The sequence below is a fragment of the Passer montanus genome, unplaced genomic scaffold, assembly GCF_014805655.1.
Source record: "Passer montanus isolate IOZ18808 unplaced genomic scaffold, ASM1480565v1 scaffold139, whole genome shotgun sequence".
NCBI lineage: Eukaryota > Metazoa > Chordata > Aves > Passeriformes > Passeridae > Passer > Passer montanus.
The window spans coordinates 525,227-543,744 of NW_024360830.1; the positions used below are offsets into that span (position 1 = coordinate 525,227).

General features: G+C 46.3%; 2 protein-coding genes across 2 annotated transcripts; one reads left to right on the forward strand and one right to left on the reverse strand.

Annotated features, from left to right (window-relative positions):
• Positions 1 to 1,743: 1,743 nt before the first annotated feature.
• On the forward strand, positions 1,744 to 11,273 carry EPB42 (erythrocyte membrane protein band 4.2). Its single transcript, XM_039699774.1, has 13 exons — positions 1,744 to 1,896; positions 3,372 to 3,557; positions 4,243 to 4,473; positions 5,065 to 5,183; positions 5,878 to 6,000; positions 6,364 to 6,538; positions 6,822 to 6,960; positions 7,344 to 7,447; positions 7,739 to 7,981; positions 8,817 to 9,134; positions 9,595 to 9,755; positions 9,993 to 10,126; positions 11,016 to 11,273. The coding sequence occupies exons 1-13, from the start codon at positions 1,887 to 1,889 to the stop codon at positions 11,164 to 11,166; spliced, it is 2,094 nt and encodes a 697-aa protein (XP_039555708.1). The 5' UTR covers positions 1,744 to 1,886; the 3' UTR covers positions 11,167 to 11,273.
• Positions 11,274 to 11,760: 487 nt separating this feature from the next.
• Positions 11,761 to 17,866, reverse strand: CCNDBP1 (cyclin D1 binding protein 1). The gene is made up of 11 exons (XM_039699775.1): positions 17,716 to 17,866; positions 17,565 to 17,624; positions 16,742 to 16,821; positions 16,083 to 16,164; positions 15,532 to 15,628; positions 15,198 to 15,271; positions 14,824 to 14,900; positions 13,946 to 14,199; positions 13,509 to 13,569; positions 12,491 to 12,537; positions 11,761 to 12,138 (listed from the first exon to the last, which is right to left on the reverse strand). The coding sequence occupies exons 1-11, from the start codon at positions 17,780 to 17,782 to the stop codon at positions 12,030 to 12,032; spliced, it is 1,008 nt and encodes a 335-aa protein (XP_039555709.1). The 5' UTR covers positions 17,783 to 17,866; the 3' UTR covers positions 11,761 to 12,029.
• Between the last annotated feature and the right edge of the window lie 652 nt (positions 17,867 to 18,518).

The window sequence follows — 18,518 nt, forward strand, 5'->3', positions numbered from 1 at the left end:
TGGATAGAGAAGTGACAAAACCAACTAAGTTTAACAAAGGCAGTGCTGGATTCTGCACCTGGGATGGGGCAGCCCAGGATGTAGGGACAGCTTGGGGACAGGGGCCCATTTTCACCAGATGGAATGCCAGTACAAACACTTGAGTACTACAGGCAGAAGTCTCTTTTGAGTGTTAACCTTTCTCGTGGGCTTTTTTAGCCAATTTTAGTGTCAAAAAAGACACAAAGGGACGATAAGTAGGTCTGTTTTCCGAGTTGAAGTGCAGGAAATCCCACTTGCAGTTGCCAATTTGACCAAGAGATGGTACTGTGTGTATACACAGTCGTTTCAAGGCAGTGATGATGGGATAAATACCTCCTTGTATCTAAACCACTCTGATTTAGAGGTTCAAAACTGATACATATACCAAAAAGGTGCATTTAAGAACATTGATGATGCAAAGAAAGTCAGAAGTTTGAGCCCAATCACTTGGTTTACAATTTGCTTAGACTGAAAGAGCACAGATTAGCCATCACATACTGTGTTTAGCTCGTTATGTAAGAAAAAAGCTCAAGACATATACAAAAATCACATATAACTGACATTGAGCAATGCATGCTGACAATAAATGCAGAATTTTCTGGAAGATTTTCCCTATGTCCTTCTTAGTGTTGCCAATTTCTGCAAATCTGGTGACCATCCAGGCTTTGTAATAATGTCAGAGCAGTCCAAGCTCACACAAGGCAGGAGCGTGCCCTTGCCACAAGGAAGGGAAGGAAATCCTGGGCTGCCTCAGGTAAAGAATTGCCAGCAGGTCAAGGGAGGTGATTCCTGCCTTCAGGCAGCACTGCTGGGGCCACACCTGGAGTGCTGTGCCCAGGGCTGGGCTCGTCACTGCAGGAGGAGAGCAGCAGCTCCTGGTGACCCTGCTTGAGCAGGAGCTTGGACAGGATGACCTCTGAGGTCCCTGCCAACTCAACCACTCTGCAATTATTCTGTGAAAGTGAATCTGTACAGTTAAGGCTACGCTGCAAAAATCTAAAACTCAGGAGTTTGTTTTTAGCTTAAATGACGCATATAAGCAAACAAGTGTGAAGTTTAATAAAGAAATACTGAGAAAACCACCAAACTCTCTGGACTATATTATGTAATCAACTTCTCAAATTATTTTTGAGTTTGTTGGAGATCATACGTTTCTGCAAAACTATTGATGACTCACTCCAGAGTGAAAGCTGTTCATTTCTGATATCTTATTTCTTGTCTTCTGACCAATTATTATCAATCCAGTGGCATTCCTTTTATATTACAACAACTTTAGGAATGTATTTAGTCCAAGTCTCCAGCTCAGTATTTTTAAATAATCTGCACTAAGCTATATAAATTTAGTTGGTTTTTTTTAAACACATTTTCTCATTTTTAAGTGGTTTCACTTTTCTGAATAAGGTACAAGAGCAATGGGTGCACTGAATATATTTTTGAACTCCTTGAAGGGTTTAGGATCTAAGTAGCTTGGGGTCAATGTTGGAGAGCAGCTGTCCAACACCTACATTGAAATGCACTCTGTGCATTGTTCAGAGCCATATAAAGATTTGCATTTCCTGCTCTGGGCTCCTCTGAGCACAGCTCCTTGAAGGAATTGGCACAGTCTGTCTCTAAATTTTTCACATCCTGCTGTGGAATTTCACCTCATGTGTAGCCTCTCTTCAGTGTGGTCTGAGAGATAAAAGAGCCCTCAACATCTGCACACCAGATAAGCTGGGAAGGTGGCAACACCACGTCCCACCCTGTACAAAGAAATCAAGCAAACAACTTTGCAAGAGAACAGTTTTTAAGACAGCTGGAGGAAGGAGCCATTGCCCACCAGAGCAAGCAGAAGCTGAATATTTTCATGGTACCTGGAACCAGCCATGGGCCAAGGTAAGAAAAAATAATTTTTGTTAGTTCCAAGTGTGTGTCAGGAAGAGACAACTGCTCTTGCTCCAAGACAGTGCTCATGAGGCTTGTGGAAGAGCTGAGCTTGCAGGGCAGGAGCCAAGTGCTCTAAAGGCTTAGGGAGCTCAGTTTGCATGGCAGACTGCACAAAAAGACACAGCAATCAAAAGCTGGTATTGATGCCTGAGAGGAGTCTGAGAAGCAGCAAGAGGCAGTTAAGGCAGACAGGTGAGGGTTTGGAAGCAAAGGTAAGTGAATCTTCAGCACAGAGAATGAGGGGGTGGGAGGAATTAAGGAGACTGCACAACTGAAACAGGGAGATGACCAAGTGTTTGAGGCCCTGGAGCAGGGAAACAAGGTTCCAGGCAGCCTTGAAGAAAATTACAGTAAGATCCATGAAAAGTCTTATGATGGAGAGGGAGCCAGACTCCACATCACTCACTATTCTACAAGACAGAACAGACATCTTCATCACAGAGAAGGAAACAGATGAGGTCAGAGCTGGCTCCATAAGGCCTGAACTGGTGCAGGACTTTGAGCTGGGACAGCCACGATGGGATTTGAAAGCTGGACCAGAATCCTTCACTGAAAACATCACATGGGAAAAAATTTATATGGGGAAAAGAGAAACAAAGCACATAGTCCAGTAAGAGTCCCCAACAAATACAGAAGTGACATCACAATGGGAGAAGTACCAATGCAGAGGAGAAGACAGGATGAGACATCAGGAGAGAGCAGAGCAGTGAACTCTGCAAAGAGACCAGTAATGGCTTTAGCACAGGAACAATCAATTTAGATAGCAGAGAAATGCTCCATGGATTTTAATTTTTTAGCTGCAGCAAAGGGAGAAGCATGGGTCAGCAAGGGGAGGTAGGTGACAGCATGTGTCACATAAGGGGCAGCAGTTACAACCCACAGGGCCAAGGATCCTAGTGATGGGCTACAAGCCAAAGAGGTAAATAAGGTCAAGATGATCCCAAGGCTGAGATAAAACAGGGAGTAACTGGGTGCTTTAACTTGTGACAATTTTTTTCTGTATTCTGGTGCTGGACAGAAGCACATATGATTGTATAAAGCCTGTGTAGGAGACAGGAGGAGAAGGAGGAGAATCTTTTCTCTCTCCTGCATCTCTGGGTATGGCATTGCCAACTGATGTGGTACAAAGTAGGAAAACTGGTGTTTGATCCTGCTGTGCATTTGAACCAGCAGTGAAGTTTGCACCAGTGCACTTAATGATGTCAGGTGCAAGCAAAGGCAGCTCAAGAGTCACTCAACACCAGAACAACAAGCTCAGAGTGAAGGTCCCTACCATTGCTGGATAGAAAATCTCAAAGGCAGGAGGAGAATGTCTGAGTGGAGAAACACCTAATCAGCTGTTTTTGTGTCCCAGAGTGTGGCTCAGGGCCCAACTGCAGCCAGCTCACAGCCCCAAACTCATTCTCTACCTTTTCACACTACAGGTCTGAGCATCCAAAAATGCGATTTCATGATCCCAGAGAACAACAAAAGGCACCACACAGAAGAAATCAGCACTAAAAGGCTCATAGTGAGGCGGGGACAGCCATTCACCATCAGTGTGAGCTTCTCAGCTCCAATACACAACTACCTGAAGCAGATGAAGAGGACCTTCCTCATTGTACAGACAGGTAATGCCACTACAAACCTATCAGAGCTCTGCTCCTCCACCCTCCTGAAGAACAGATCTGGGGGTAAAAGCCATCTCCAGAGCTGGGCAGGGGTGCCAAATTTAGATGTGAGGCCAGTGAACTGTTTATGTAAGGCAAAGCAGAGTCTCCAGCTGCTGCAGGGTCACAACCAGATCCCTTCCAGAAGAGACACTGCAGCACAATAACCAGCACAGCTTCACTATTCCATGATTACAAAATACTCATGGGATCTCTTCTCATGGCTTTTGGGTTTAGGAATGTTCAAACCTAGCTGGCCTGTCACAGGTTTTTCTGTTAGAATGTTTTCTAGTGAGACCCCTGAGAAGGGCAGCAGCTTTCAGCCCCAGCTTGTTTAACCATATTGTGAGCACTGGGCTGTGACTTCTGTTACAAGACACTAAATTCCACAGGAGCAGCAGGGCTGCACCATTCTGCCCATTCCTGGTTTCTACAAATCTGTGGAAAGCACGTCTCACTTTCAAGCATGGAGACCTGAGTGCATTACTGACCCTAGCAATGTTCAGTGGGCATTAAGCTGCTAAAGGACCACGACCCTCTCACAGGGAGAGCTGTGGCTCCAGAGATGGGCAAGGTCCCTGCAGTCAGCACAGGTGAGGAATAAACAATGTTTGGAATAAACACAACCAGATTTCTTTGTCTGCAGGACCACATTCTTCCAAAGCAGATGAAATCCAGGCTGAATTTCCCATCTCCAGCCTGGGAGACCAGAAGCAGTGGAGTGCAGCAGTGGAGGAACAGGACCCGAACTTCTGGACCCTGTGTGTGAACACACCTGCCAATGCCCCCATTGGCCAGTACAATCTGCTTTTACGTGCCTCCAAATCCCCTCAACTCCTGGGCAACTTCACCCTCCTCTTTAATCCCTGGTGCCGAGGTAGGTGGTCAGAAACAGAAAGGTAGGTTGGGATCAGCCTTCACAAAAAAAAAAACTTTGGAGCTGTGGCGCTGCTTCCATGGAGGGAGGCTGGGGCTGACTCACCCAGTGCTCCTTCCACTCCTGCCCTGCTCCTCACAGCACCTCAGGAGTGAGGTGGGGCCTCATAAAGCCCAAAGTGCCTCAGCACTTCTGCCTCTTCACTGGAGTACTCCACTGCAAGAGCCCTGTCCTTCTGCTAAGGGAAAAATGTTTGATTAAGTCTTTCCTATAATTGAGATTTTAGGATGAGTCAAGATTGCAATTGGTCTGGTTTAGGCCACTGTATCTTTCTTGGTATGAGAACTTATCAGCCAGGAGAGCAGAAGAGCTAGCCAGTGCAACAGCCTGGGTCCAGAGGAACTTTTTGGACAAGGCAATGGAGATGACAATGAAATACTTCTTTCCTGTCTGATTTACAGTCTGTGGTATTTTTCAGGGCAGAATGCCAGGGACTGCCAAAGCACAGGGGAATCTGCTGATGCATGAGAGATGCAAGTGCATCTGAGACCAGCAATGCTTTCTCCCTGATGCTTTTTTCTTCTAATCTAGATGATGAGGTGTTCTTGGCTAATGAGGCACAGCGGCAGGAGTACATCTTAAACCAAGATGGCATCATCTACCAGGGGACTGAAAATGCAATCCTAGCCCAACCCTGGGACTTCAGTCAGGTAAGCAAGAGGTCCAATATGTCTGTGCTCTCTTCCAACCACTAGCAGAGGAAAGGTGCATAAATCTGGTGTGTACAGGATGCTCTGATGAAAGAGTTCTATTCACCTCCATGTTCTCTGCACCCACTACCTCCTGTGCAGGAGAACAGGGACCTGTGCATGAAGTCCTATAACCCAGCACATGTAATTTTAGCTTCCTTCTCAGGCAGTCCTCTATAAAGGAATACATTAATCTGTATCTGAGCTGTGTGTGTCTTCCTTTCATCAACAGGTATAAAAACATTTAGCATTTAGAGCTCAATAAAACTGTCTCTATATAACAGGTAAAGTGAGGACAAGAAGATCTTTCCATTTGTCTAAGGCCATCTGACATAGCCAGTGATTGTTTCACTTTTGTGCCAGCAGATCATAAAAGTACCTGTGTGCCAACCTAGAGAGTGCTCCAGAAAAGCATTAATTTCCCTCAATCAGGGGACACAGTATCATACTGACACATTTCCCACCTTCAATAAAGTTGGAAGTCTGTCCTCAGCTCCCCCTGCAAATCTCTGCCTGGAGCCCTCCTTCACAGCCCAGTTACCTAAAACTGTCAGCAGAAAGGAAGAAACAACCTGCACAGTCACAAACCCTTGTAGGCACTCAGGAGAACAAAAGTTCATGGAGAATTTCCTGAAGTGATGTCTTCTTGTTTCAGTTTGAGGAGGATATGGTTGACATCTGCTTCATCCTGCTGGCTCTGGGGGAGCACTTCCAAAGAGAAAAGGATCCTGCCCAGCGCAAAAACCCCGTCCACGTCTGCAGAGCAGTTGCTGCCATGGTAAGGAGGGCACAGAGCAGCCCTGACCCGAGCAGGGGGCACCTTCTCACCCCCAGGTCAGGCCAAACCACTGACCAAAGAGGAAGCCAGTTCCAAACAACACCTGCTGCCCATCTCCAGCCTGTCCTGATACTCCCTCAGCAGACAAGTAGTGCTGCAGGAGGTTCTTAGCAGTAAAAATGCTCTTACTGAATAAATCTCAGGGGAGACTGCTGCCCCTGTCCAGCCATGACCTTCATGCTTTGCACAAAAAAGTCCTCTTGGTTTCATCTGCTTTGGGAGCAGCTTCCACAAACAGGATCGGGTGGACCTGCCAAAAAGAGGCAATTCCTTAATGCATCTTTCTCTCCTCCTTCTCCGCAGCTGAACTGCAGTGAGCTTAGAAGCCTGACAGAATATGAGCCTGGGCAAGATTATAATGGGACAGCCCCTTCCACGTGGCTGGGAAGCAGCCCCATCCTCCAGCAGTGGATTGCATCAAAATTCCAGCCTGTGCGCTATGGGAGGTGCTGGGTGTTTGCTGCAGTCCTGTGTTCAGGTACAGTGCTGCTACAGCCTTCCATCTTCAGGTGAGAGGCAGATCTTTAGTTTCATCAACACTCAGCATCACTGCCTTTGAGATAAGAGTATCAGTACATCCATTCACTGAATGCTCATGTGAAATCTTATTTCCTGAGGGAGGAATGCCTCTTGCAAAGTCCAAACAGCAATCCTAGTGCTATTCCTAACAGGCCTAGCACCAGAAGAGGCTCTGCATCAACCAGCAGAGGCACCCTTAGGGCAGGATGCACAACTGATTCACAGCTCTCTCTTCTGCACAGTTCTGAGGTGCCTGGGAATTCCTACCAGGGTGGTCACTGGCTTTACATGGGCTCACAACACCAAGAGCAGCCTGAGTGTGGATGAGTATTATGATGAAGATGGGACCCTGCTGACACAGGACAAGAGTGCTCGTGTCTGGTAAGAACACATGGCAGGGCCCAAGCAAGAATTTGAGACGATACTTGGATGTGGGAAATGAAACACGGGGGAAAGGAGAGAGGTAAAACAGCTGCAAGGAGGTGACAGGAGACAGCTCAGCTGAGATCCTGTCTACAAGATTTGTCCTTGATAAACTGCTGCAAGCCTAACTCAAGAGTGCCCTATTTCTAGAGCCCACAAAGGAAGAATGATAGCCCAGTCCAGCTACAGAAACTCCACTTGTTTCTCCACACACAACTCCGCTCTTCTCAATATGAACTGAACTCTTTCAAGGGAGCATTAGCCAGCTGTGGTTTGGCAAAAGCTTTCTGTACCTCAGGGCTCAGTCCCTGGATATAAGCTCATGCTGTTGCCTCTTACAGGACCTTCCACGTTTGGAATGAATGCTGGATGGCTCGTTCAGACTTGCCACCAGAGTACAGTGGGTGGCAGGCACTGGATGCCACCTGCCAGGAAAAAAGCAAAGGTAAGGACTTGAGCAGGAGGGAAGTGAAGCAGGGGCAAATAAAGCTGTTCAATATTCCTCCTTTCCCATCTTCCAGTGGAAGGATGCAAAAAGACAGGAACTCACCCTGTTGACTTTAGGCACAAAGCTCATTCATCTGTTTGGTTAGTGCAGCTCAATGTAGCTCTAAGAGCTCTATCACTGCTTCCTAATGGCCTCCTAAAGTAGATATTTCACCAGTATAGGTCTAAACTAGGGATAGGTTTAGTTGGGAAAGCATCTGATTCTTAACTGGACAACATTTTCTCTTAGGTCTATCCTTCTGTGGGCCAGCCCCTGTTCATGCCATCAAGGAAGGGGACACACAAGTTGATTATGATGTCTGCTACTTCTTTGCTGCCATCAATGCCAAGTGTCACGTCTGGATACACAAAGCAGACGACACCCTCAAGCCAGCTTTTGGTGGCACAAAATACACCGGTAACAACATCAGCACCAAGAGTGTTGGCAGTGAGCGCTGTGAGGACATCACACAAAACTACAAATATCCTGAAGGTATGGGACAGGCACGGGGCTGAGCATGTTCCTTGGCACTATTACAAGTCAGGAGTGAAAGACTAGAGCAGAGCCAAATTAGAGCACCAGGGTCAACCACTTCTCACTAATCTCCCTTCTTCAGTGGCACTAGAACACCTAATTCTCCTTGTCTGCAAAGCCAAAGCAGAGGTCATCACCCAAACTTTGCCCTGCTTAATGGCATTAAGGTCTGTGGAGGACCAGGTGTTTTTAACCAAGAACTTTCATGTCTGGAATACCTTTTGTGATTTCTGTTATCTCTACACTCTGTACATGCACCTCCCATTACCTCTGTAATATTAATATGGATAGATGTATTTCAGACTCCAGCTTTCTGAAAAGGACTGTTGTTCTCTCAGACACTGCCTAAATCTCTTCCTTGACAAGTAGCTCCCCTTGAGAATCTGAGTGCTGTTTCCCTGGCTCAACCATAACACCCCATCTTAACCTGTGGCTTCTTGTCTCCATGGCTGCAGGAGACAACTGCAACTTCTCTACACATGAGAGCATGGAACTGTGCCTTAGCTACAGCAACAAAAAAGCATCTGCCTCTTCTACTCTGAGATGATAGCACCAAGGGGTTTTAAAAACTATGACAACTATTCCCAAGTAGAATCTGTCAGCCACATCCGTGAATATCCTGACAGCTGAAGCTTTCAAACTGATCAAACCAGAAGCACAAAAGGATGCTTCTGTGCTCTTAGAAACAGTTATCTACAGTACTACCAGGAGAAATAAATGCCATTCTTCTGCTGCTTCTCACTAGTAAACAGGAAAGAGTACCTAAGTATGTGCTTCCTTCTTTTTGTGACAGGTTCTCTCCAGGAAAAAAAAGCACTTGACAAAGCCTGCAGAAATATGAAGGAACTTGAGACAACCAGCAGCAGCAGCACACAGTTTATCTTCATTCCTACTGCTCTGGAAGAGCCAGTGAACCTTTTCATCCACTTCCAGTCAAGTAGTTCTTTGCAACTGGGACAAGATATTACACTTTCCATTGAAGTGTTTAACCACAGTGATAGAGAAAAGGCTACTCATTTGGTAGTTGGGATCCAGGCTCTGCATTATAATGGTGTGCCCATTGCCCAACTTTGGAAGGAAGAGTTTCATTTTAACCTTCACAGCAATTCAGGTAAGGACTCTCCTAGGTGCATGGCTAGGGAAGTCCTCTACTGCTCTCATTTCAGGAAAATTCTCCTAGCCCTAGGTTTACAAAAGGTTGGCTGAATAGCTGTTTCTAGGTGACTTCCCAGATTGTGGAATCTCCCAAATTGGAGATATTCCAGAACTGACTGGACACAATCCTGTGCCCTGGGATGACCCTGCTCGGGCAGGGAAGTTGGACCAGATGACCCACTATTGTCCATTCCAACCTCAACCATTCTGTGAAATAAAACACTTCAGCAACATCACCTTAGAGATTTTCAATCTGCAAATCCACTTGAGGTCACTTAAGCATTTAAATGCTGCAGCTTTTAGTACAAAAATTGAGTACAATGTTGGGCACTGAACACTCCTAGATGTCATGCAGGGAAAGACCAGACTGCATCAGACCCAGACTCATCACCTGCTATTTCACCACTCTGTTCTAGTCAATAACCTGCAGGTCTCTGTGCCTTACACGTGGTTTGGAAAAGAGCTGGGAGAGAACCACCTGCTCAGGCTGACTGCTGTGCTGAGAGACGAGGACTCCTCCTACATGTACCTGGCACAGGAAGAAATCAGCCTTTGTGATTCCCCTCTCACCATTGAGGTAAGATTGGGCTGTCATTCTGCCACTGCAGTAGGAAGAAAATCATAGACATAAGCAGCAAAACAATTCTGCTGGGTTCAGGGGCTCTCTGGGAAACCAAAGCAGAAGAAATTAAAGTGGACTTTGCCTCTTCTTGCAAATGGCACCTCAGGCACCAAAAAAAATATCACACATGTCCCTTTAATCATAGAAGAATATTTCTTCTCTCAGTTTCAGCTCATTTGCTTCTTTCAACAGTTCCCAGAAAACATGGTCCAGTATGAGCCAAGCACAGCAAAGATAAGCCTCCAGAACCCCCTCATGGAACCCCTGGAGCAGTGTGTGATAGCAGTGGCAGGGCGAGGGCTCATTTACAGACAAAGGAATTACAGGTAAGTGCAAAGGGATGACCCAAGAACAGCACATGGAAAAAGACACAATACAAGCAAGAGAAACGCTCGTACAGGAAAGGCTGTCCCCAAAAATAACCAGGCAACAACATGGCAGGAAGATATAATTACAGCACAAAAGCCCCAAGCATCCTATCCTTTATTTACAGATAATGCAGATGATTTTTACACTGAAAAGGAGAAAAGCCAGCTGAGAGAACTTTCAACAGATGTGTAATACCTAAGTTGAAGCCAATATGGCATCTATGAAAGCTTCAACATCAAAGGCATAGACAGCAAAAGGACAACCTCCCCAATAAAAAGCATAACCAGAGAAATACCCCAAGACTTAGTCAGAAACACACTTGAAATAAGACAAAGTTAGAGGTCACTGAAATGAGCTATGAAATTTAGAAACTATTTGCTGTTGAGAAATCAATTGCTTTCTAATGAGCAACTTGAACATCCTTAAGTGGAATAAAACTGTACTGTTTATGACATCTTTCCGTCCATTACCCACTGTAAACAATAAAGACAGTGGTGTCTTCCCCTTCTCTACTGAAGAACCAGGCAAATGTGACTTAGCCAAGAGCCACCAAAGGGGCATGCTCCTCTTCACATGACAAACACCCCACATTTGTCTCAGGGAGCTGCATTAGGACAGTCCCCTTAGATGTCCCCATGGAGGTTTCAACTCTCCTGTCCTATCTCCCTCCCAAACTACTGTTAGATGACAATTTCATCTGTGGTAGTTCAACTGCCAGCTTTCTCCTATTTCTTTTTTTTCTTTCCTTTTTGGCACCACATTCCTGTCCAGCTAATGCATATCCCAGACACGGGAAACTAAAACCACAGAGAGGCAATTCCTGTATAATCCTTTCTCTCCTTTCAGGTTGGGCTCTGTGCAAGCTAAAAGCACTCAAGAGCTGCAAATCCCATTCACCCCTACCCAAGCAGGGCCCAGAAGACTCACTGCACGTCTCAGCTGCCTTCAGCTGCAGAACCTGAAGAGCTACAGAACTGCCAACATTGCAGCTGCCTGAGGCCCAGCTCAGAACAGGTCCTTACAAAAGAGTGGCTGTGATCTGTGCCCTGGTCACGGGCAAGCACAGATGTTAACAGTTTAATAAAAGCTATATTTAAAACCATGTCTAATTTTGATTATTTGCACAAACTCAACTCTCTCCCATCTGCCACTATGTCCACTCTCTGCAGTTTTAGAAGCTGAGCCTCACTGTGACAATGATGGGCTGAATGCTGAAGCCAACATTGCAGTTCTCACCACACCTGTGCTGCGCCCACCAGTGCTTAAGTCTTTTGCCCTACCTGTGACAAAGTAAAGGATATCCTGGAGCTTTAAAGTGATGATAGATGTAGCATGTCTCTAGGGATATATATATATAGGGGGATATCTCCCCCTATAGATCCTTGGCATTGGTAAGGTAGTAAACAATATTTTCTGCTGCTTTCTGAAGAAATAAAAAAGAGAAAGCTCATTCGCTGTTCTCTAAAGTTAGACAGGAAATAGCAGCAGTGCAGCACATTTTATAATTATTCACTGGGTTGCTTGCAAGAGAAGCAAGACCCTTTCATTCTGTATATATCCTCTGCCCTCTGAAGATAGATAAAACAACTAATGTAAATCTAGCAATATTTTATTTTTCTCTGAACCCCACAGTCATTGTAATGTCTGAAGAATGGGGCACGTTAAGAAGCAGCACTGCATTCATCCCAAGAATCCAAGCAAAATGGCAAAGGGCAACTTCCTGGAGAAGTTTTTCCAAGTAGCAGTGAAGTTCTCTCCTACATTGTTCTTATCATTTTCCAAAGAGCTGAAGAACAGCAAAGTTCACTGGAAATGCAGATGCCAGAGCCAGTGGCAGCAACACACGTAGGCATGGAGGAGTTAAAGCTGATCCTGTGTGAAGTTCTTGACTTTGTTCATGTTGTGATCTACTGCACCAGTTAGAAACTGCACCCAGCCTTCCTCTGATGGTGGACATACATGGCTTGTCCTGCAAAAGTGGAGGAAATTCATTAGGAAAGCCTCCTGGTGTGTTATGCATGCAGCAAAACAGGGGTATTGTGAAGCTCTGAATAACCAGCAGTAAAACAGGGCTGCTGTAGCCCCAGAGGGCTTTGAGCAAGGAAGAGCCCACACTCATGTCTGCAGTCCCAAACCCAAAACAAGGGAACCACTATCATCCCTAGCATCTTTTTCTCACTCCCATCCCTTTGTGATTAGATATCATTATTGCTCTGAAATGCCAGCATCTACTGTCTAGAAATGAGTCATCTTTGACACGAGGCAGGAAGGTATCAACCTTCATAGCAGGGAACACACACAAAACTGCAGCTCATACTCACTTTGCAATCTCTAAGACTTTCTTTAATACTGAGGCCAATTTAGCAGCCTAGAAAGAAACAAAAGGGAAATAAGGTGAGCCAAATGAGAGGAAAAGGAGGGTCTGAACAGTACTGGAAAATAAAGAGGACTATAGGGGTGCACAAAAGCCAAGAATAAATAAAACTGCCATGGATCCTGATGCAGAATGAAGTTATCCATCACTGCCATATTGGAAGTGCCCCCCAACCTACTCCTGGCTGTGACAGGTAAAAAAAACCAACTGGCTGTTTTTTAAAGCGTACATTACAATGCATTTTTAATAAAAGATAAGCCTATTAGAAATTAGTAATTGATATTAAAGTTAATATAAAAAAATTTATATATACAAAATTGATACATAAAGTTGCAAGTGATTGATTTTAATGCCATTTGATATTAAGAAATTCTTTTTTATTCCAAAAAAATCAAGCCACTGGCCAAAGGCATGAACCAGGATTAAGAATAAAAATAAATCCCAGATATGAGGAGATTTGTACTTGATTTATGATCAAGGGATGTTTCAAAGTTCAGTCAGGTTGCCAGGGCATTGCCCAGTCAAGTTTTGAGTGTTGCCAAAGATGCAGACTCCACTGCTTCTCCAAGCAGCTTGTTTCAGTGCTTAAATACACTCACTGTAAGAGTTTTTCATTTCATAGACAGCTTTATTTGAACAAGACTGCACTACCCAAGGAGGGAAGTACATCTGCAGTACTTAGACATCACTTTCCTGAGATTCTATCACTGGAAATCTCTATGAATTATAGTTCAGAGCTGAAGCTTTAAGTACCCTGAAGAGGTACAGATACAGAATGTGTGTGCACCTGAAGGAAGTTAAGTGTGCAAGAACAAAGGGCACTCTTCATCCCTAAGAAATTATTACTGAGGCAGTTACTAGCACCCATCTCTGCCTGAAATCACAAAACCCCTCCAATCTGATTTCTTCCTATTCCCTGTGCTGAGATACTCAGACACTGAGGTATCAGTACTGCAGATACTCACGTTAAGTCGCACAGCCAACGGGTTCACAGGTGGGTACATGCTCAGTGCCAGCTCATCAACACTGGAACAGAAAAGAGGAAGGTATGTTCTGGTAGCAGAAGTCACAGACCCTGGTCAAAGCCTGCACCCATCCTGAATGCAGGTCAGGACAACAGAGAGATGCCAGCTGTACCTATGGGATGCTTCCCACTGCTTTCTCAGTCTCCTGTGTGTCCCTCTCACCGTGGAGTGAGATGTGGTCACAGCTACATCCCCTATGCTTCTCTCCTGATTTACACAACCCTCAACAGCTTAACAGCCATCCCACCACATCTGTGTCCACCACCTGCTTACAACTCCAGTATCATAAAGGTTGTTCCTAACTCCTTACTCAAGACCTCCAAGGAAGACCAGGACTGCTCTAGAGAGAAAAGCAGCATGGGGAGAACCCTGCTTACCTTGGGCTGATCTCATTAGCAATGTCTGCCAGGTCATCCAGCTGTGCAATGTGCTCTGGGGAATCAGCTTTGCCATGGGCCTTCACTGCAGCCAAGCCCTTCTTCAGGCAAGCTTTAGAAGCCTTCATCAACCCCATGCAGGAGCTGAGCAGCTGCCGGTCAGCCTCGGACCAGTACGTGTCTCTGTTGCCACGAAAGCCCAGCTCTTCATCTTCCATGATGTCCCCATAGGGGTCCTGCCCTTCCACCAGTGCCTGAGAACACAGAGGCACTGAAAACCCAGAGCCCAACATCAATTCCAGTAATACCCAGGAGCAAAGGGAAAGCATAATCTAGACATCATTTAAATAATTAATGGAGAACTCTCAGTTGGTTAATGCTAAAAGAACTGGATTAAGAAAAACTGTCATGCTAACAGTGCAAACAGCAAGAACCTGGTGAATTCTGACATGATCCTAAATTGCCTCCCCCATCCCCAATTCAGGACATGGCTTTACAAAAATCTTACACAATGTAAACCAGGCTTGAGAATAAAACCTCATTACAATCCATGCAAAAACCAATAATCTATGTCATGCTGGAGCAAATTTATATTAAAGCCTGTATGTAAAATAATTTCTGTGTTCCATCACCGAACCACCATAGAGGGTGGCTAGGCACTGGAACAGGCTCCCCAGAGATGAGGTCACAGCCCCAAACCTGTCAGAGTTCAAGGAGCATTTGGACAACTCTCAGGCACAGGGTGGGATTGTTTGGGTTGTCCTGTGCAGGACAAGGAGCTGGACTTGATGCTCCTTGTGTATCCCTCCCAATTCAGAATATTCTGAGTCTATGAATCCACCATTGCAAGTCCCTCTAAGGCTTAGGGGCTTCCTTACATGTTCCATCTCCTCCACAGCATCCTTGACCACACCTAGAGATGCAGCCAGAGCCGACACAACTGCTGCCTGGTTATCTGCAAAAGCAAAAGAATGAAAACTGTGGCACCCCACTGTTTCAAATCAGTTTGCAACAACCTCCATCTAGGCTTGCAATCACTGTAGGATCAAACTTCTTGCAGAGCTCAGAGCTGCACTGTTGTCAGGCAAAGAATCTGACCTGATTTCCAAGCTTATACATTTCAAAACCAGTCAAAATTTTGAGTTATTCTCCATTCAGCCTTCATTGTACCAGCTGGAATGCCCTTGAAAAAGCTTTTGATATTCCAAGACAGTACATCCTAGAGCTGTTGCTCTGCATTTGCAACACTCACCTCGTGGCAGATTAGACACTTGCTCACAGGCCTCCCACACACCTCCAGTTGATATCAGCTGTTCCTGAGACAAGCTAAAAGAAAACAAAACAAAACCCTCAAGGTTAGAGTCAATAACAGCACTGTGCTAGACTGTGGTTTAATTTTCTGCACCAAAGATGATAAACACCAGCAAAAGTTCTGCTGCAAAGATGTCACCAACCAGCTTGTCACTAGGATGCCATGTCTGTGTAAAGCCCTTGCTGCCCCTAACAACTATACTTGTAACTTTTTCTTGCCTTTTTTCCCAAAAATTATCACAAAATCACAGAACCATGCAATTGAAAATTACAACCTCTCCACTGGGGCATTGAGAATTGTGTCTGTGAGTTGGATCATCCCTTCCACCACCTCAGTGGTAGCATCTCGAACCATCTTCCGAAGAGTAGTACCTGGGTGAGACAGAGAAAGAGCAAGAAAGTTGGCACAAAGTCAGCACTGACAGAAAGCAAGTGCTGAATATGAACACACACACTGCTCTGTTGGTGTGGATACACTGTACAAATGAAGCTTTGTGTATTCTGAAGAAAGGAAAATGCTTCCCAGTTCCAAAAGAACTCCAGACAAGGATTTCAAAACTTCATACATTTCAATGCTCAATCAACTACACAACTTCCTACATCATCACTCTCCCACAAATGGAAAACTGCAACAGCAGACAGACAAGTATCTCACTCATAAACACGTCCAAAGTCTACAGAACAGCTGATAAAGGGACACTATGTTAATGAAAACTCGCTGATACCAGACCTCATTAGGCTCTGAAACACTGGGTTTCTCTATAGAGTGGTGGGGAAAGAACCACCATCCTATACAGTGGCGACTGCCTTGCTGTCACTAGCTCACCTTGGCCCTTGGGTAGCCAGTAGTACACTGTGGCAACTGCAAGAATGGCATTTTGGACATCCTCACTCAGCTTCCGGCAGTTCTGAAAACGGAGAGGCAAAAGGGTCACCCATGAGTAACACACAGATGCACCACATTTAGAAATCCTCACAAGCAATCACTGGCTTTCAGACTGCTCTGAGTAAACAAATACAGCACAAGAAGCCACCAAAAGTAAGCTGTATGCATCTTAACCTGCCCTGTGATTCAGTAACAAAACACTCCCTGTTGTGATGGTCATGCACCAGAGAGGAAAAAGTAACTTAGATCATTATTCTGAACTGAAGGTCTTTTATTTTCTCTCCTCTGAACATCTGTATGATAAACTTCTCACAACTAATAGCAAAAATATTGCATATTCTTTGTTAAACCTAAGGACTCTATTCTCCAATAATCTGTCTCTATCAGCAACGAGCTGTAGCTGTGAAAGAATATAAGAACACTTTTATTTAGTATATCTCCCTACCTTAGAGAAATTTGTTCTCTGGGCAGCTCTTGGATTATATTAATAATTATATTAATACACTCTACACTACACAGCCCATTTAGTCAAACGAACCAAGAAATTCCTGAAGCTTGCACACACACTGCAATTTCAGTCTGTCAAGGCTTTCTCTCACCTCTGCAGAAGGGAGTGGAGGCCTTGAGAATGCCAGACTCAGCTTTGTAGCTTCCTGTGATGTTACTTGGAATGTCTGACCTTAAAAAAAAATCCAACACGAGCAAAGGAAGAGAAAGTAACTCAGGTACAAGATAAAAGAACAGAGCAGCTTGATGAGCAGTAGCTCTGATTCTGCTACTTGCTTACTATTACACGCAAGACATAGAAACATATAAACTAAACCCCACTACAAAGAAAAATTCCCTGCTGCATTTGACTACTTGCTTACCATTACACCCCAGCCATAACAAACATATAAACTAAACCCCACTACAAAGAAAAATTCCCTGCTGCATTTGTGCCATGCATGTTGCTTGTGTCCTGTGTCTGCCTTTTCTCACCTGGCTGGCAGTGATAGCCAGAACCCCAGCCTGCATCCCGGTTCACGACCGGTTCACCAGGATGTGCCAGGAGGCTTTAACAGAGACCTTTATAAATCTTTTATGAACGGTTCAACACCGGCCTTTGCTTTGCCACACCTTGGAGTGTCTGGTGACCAGAATTAGGGTGGTCAGGCACTGGAACAGGTTGGCCTGGCATGTGGTGGAGTCACTAACCCTGGGGATGTTTAGGAGCTCGATCTGGCACTGACGTGGTTTAGGATTTACAGAGGCAGCGCTGGGTTAACGGCTGGAATTGATGATATTAAAGATCTCTCTCTTCCAACCTTGCAGATTCCGTGACTCCCTGAGGGGAGGGCACGCCCCACAGCTGGAGACCGGCGGAGATAGCAGCCCTGCCCCGGCACCCCGCATCCCGGCCCGGCCGCTCCTCGCCCGTACCTAGCGCGTCCCAGAAGCGCGGCAGCTCGAACGGCTCTCGGCCCTCGCTCGGCTCTCCCTCTGCAACGGCACAGACACAGCTCAGCCCGCGGGGAGCCGGCCCGGCTCGGCCCGACCCCCGCCCGGCCCCGCTCCCGCTCCCGTCCCGCACCTCGCAGCCGCGCCAGCACCGCCCGCAGCGCCCCGCGCACGTCCCGCAGCGGCTCCCGCGCCTCCATCGCTGCGGGGCGGCCCCGGAGCGCCCCGCGCGTCACGTCCGCTCCGGGAGCGGCTGGAACGGCCCCGCCCCGCAAGAGAGAGCCCTGCCCCACAGACAGCCTCAGAGAGACAAACCCCGAGAGTCAGCTCCACCCCACAGACAGCCTCAGAGACAGCCTCAGAGAGACAACCTCAGAGAGACAGCTCCACCCCACAGAGACAGCCCCACAGACAGCCTCAGAGAGACAACCTCAGAGAGACACAGCCCCACAGAGACAGCCCCACAGAGACAGCTCCACCCCACAGCCAGCCTCAGAGAGACAGCCTCAGAGAGACAGCCCCGCCCCATAGACCCCCACCCCACAGACAGCCCTGCCCCACAGAGAGAGCCCCATAGAGCCCTGCCCCATAGAGACAACTCTACAGAGCCATTCCCGCCCCACAGAGACAGCCCCACCCCACAGAGACAGCCCCATAGAGACAGATCCACAGTACCCCAATAAGCAGATATTGGAAGCCCCGCCCCATAAACAACCCCATAGAGACAGCCCCATAGACAGCCCCACCCCACAGAGACAGCCCCATAGAGAGAGCCCTGCCCCACAGAGACAGCCCAGGCCGGTTGGCAGCAACACACACAAGTTTATTAATGAACAAGCAAACGGGGAAAGCAGCGGGGCTGTGCCCCTGCGAGCGTGTCTGTGATAAAAAGCGAGGCTCATGCCCTCTACATCAGCCGGCGGAGGTCCTCGAAGT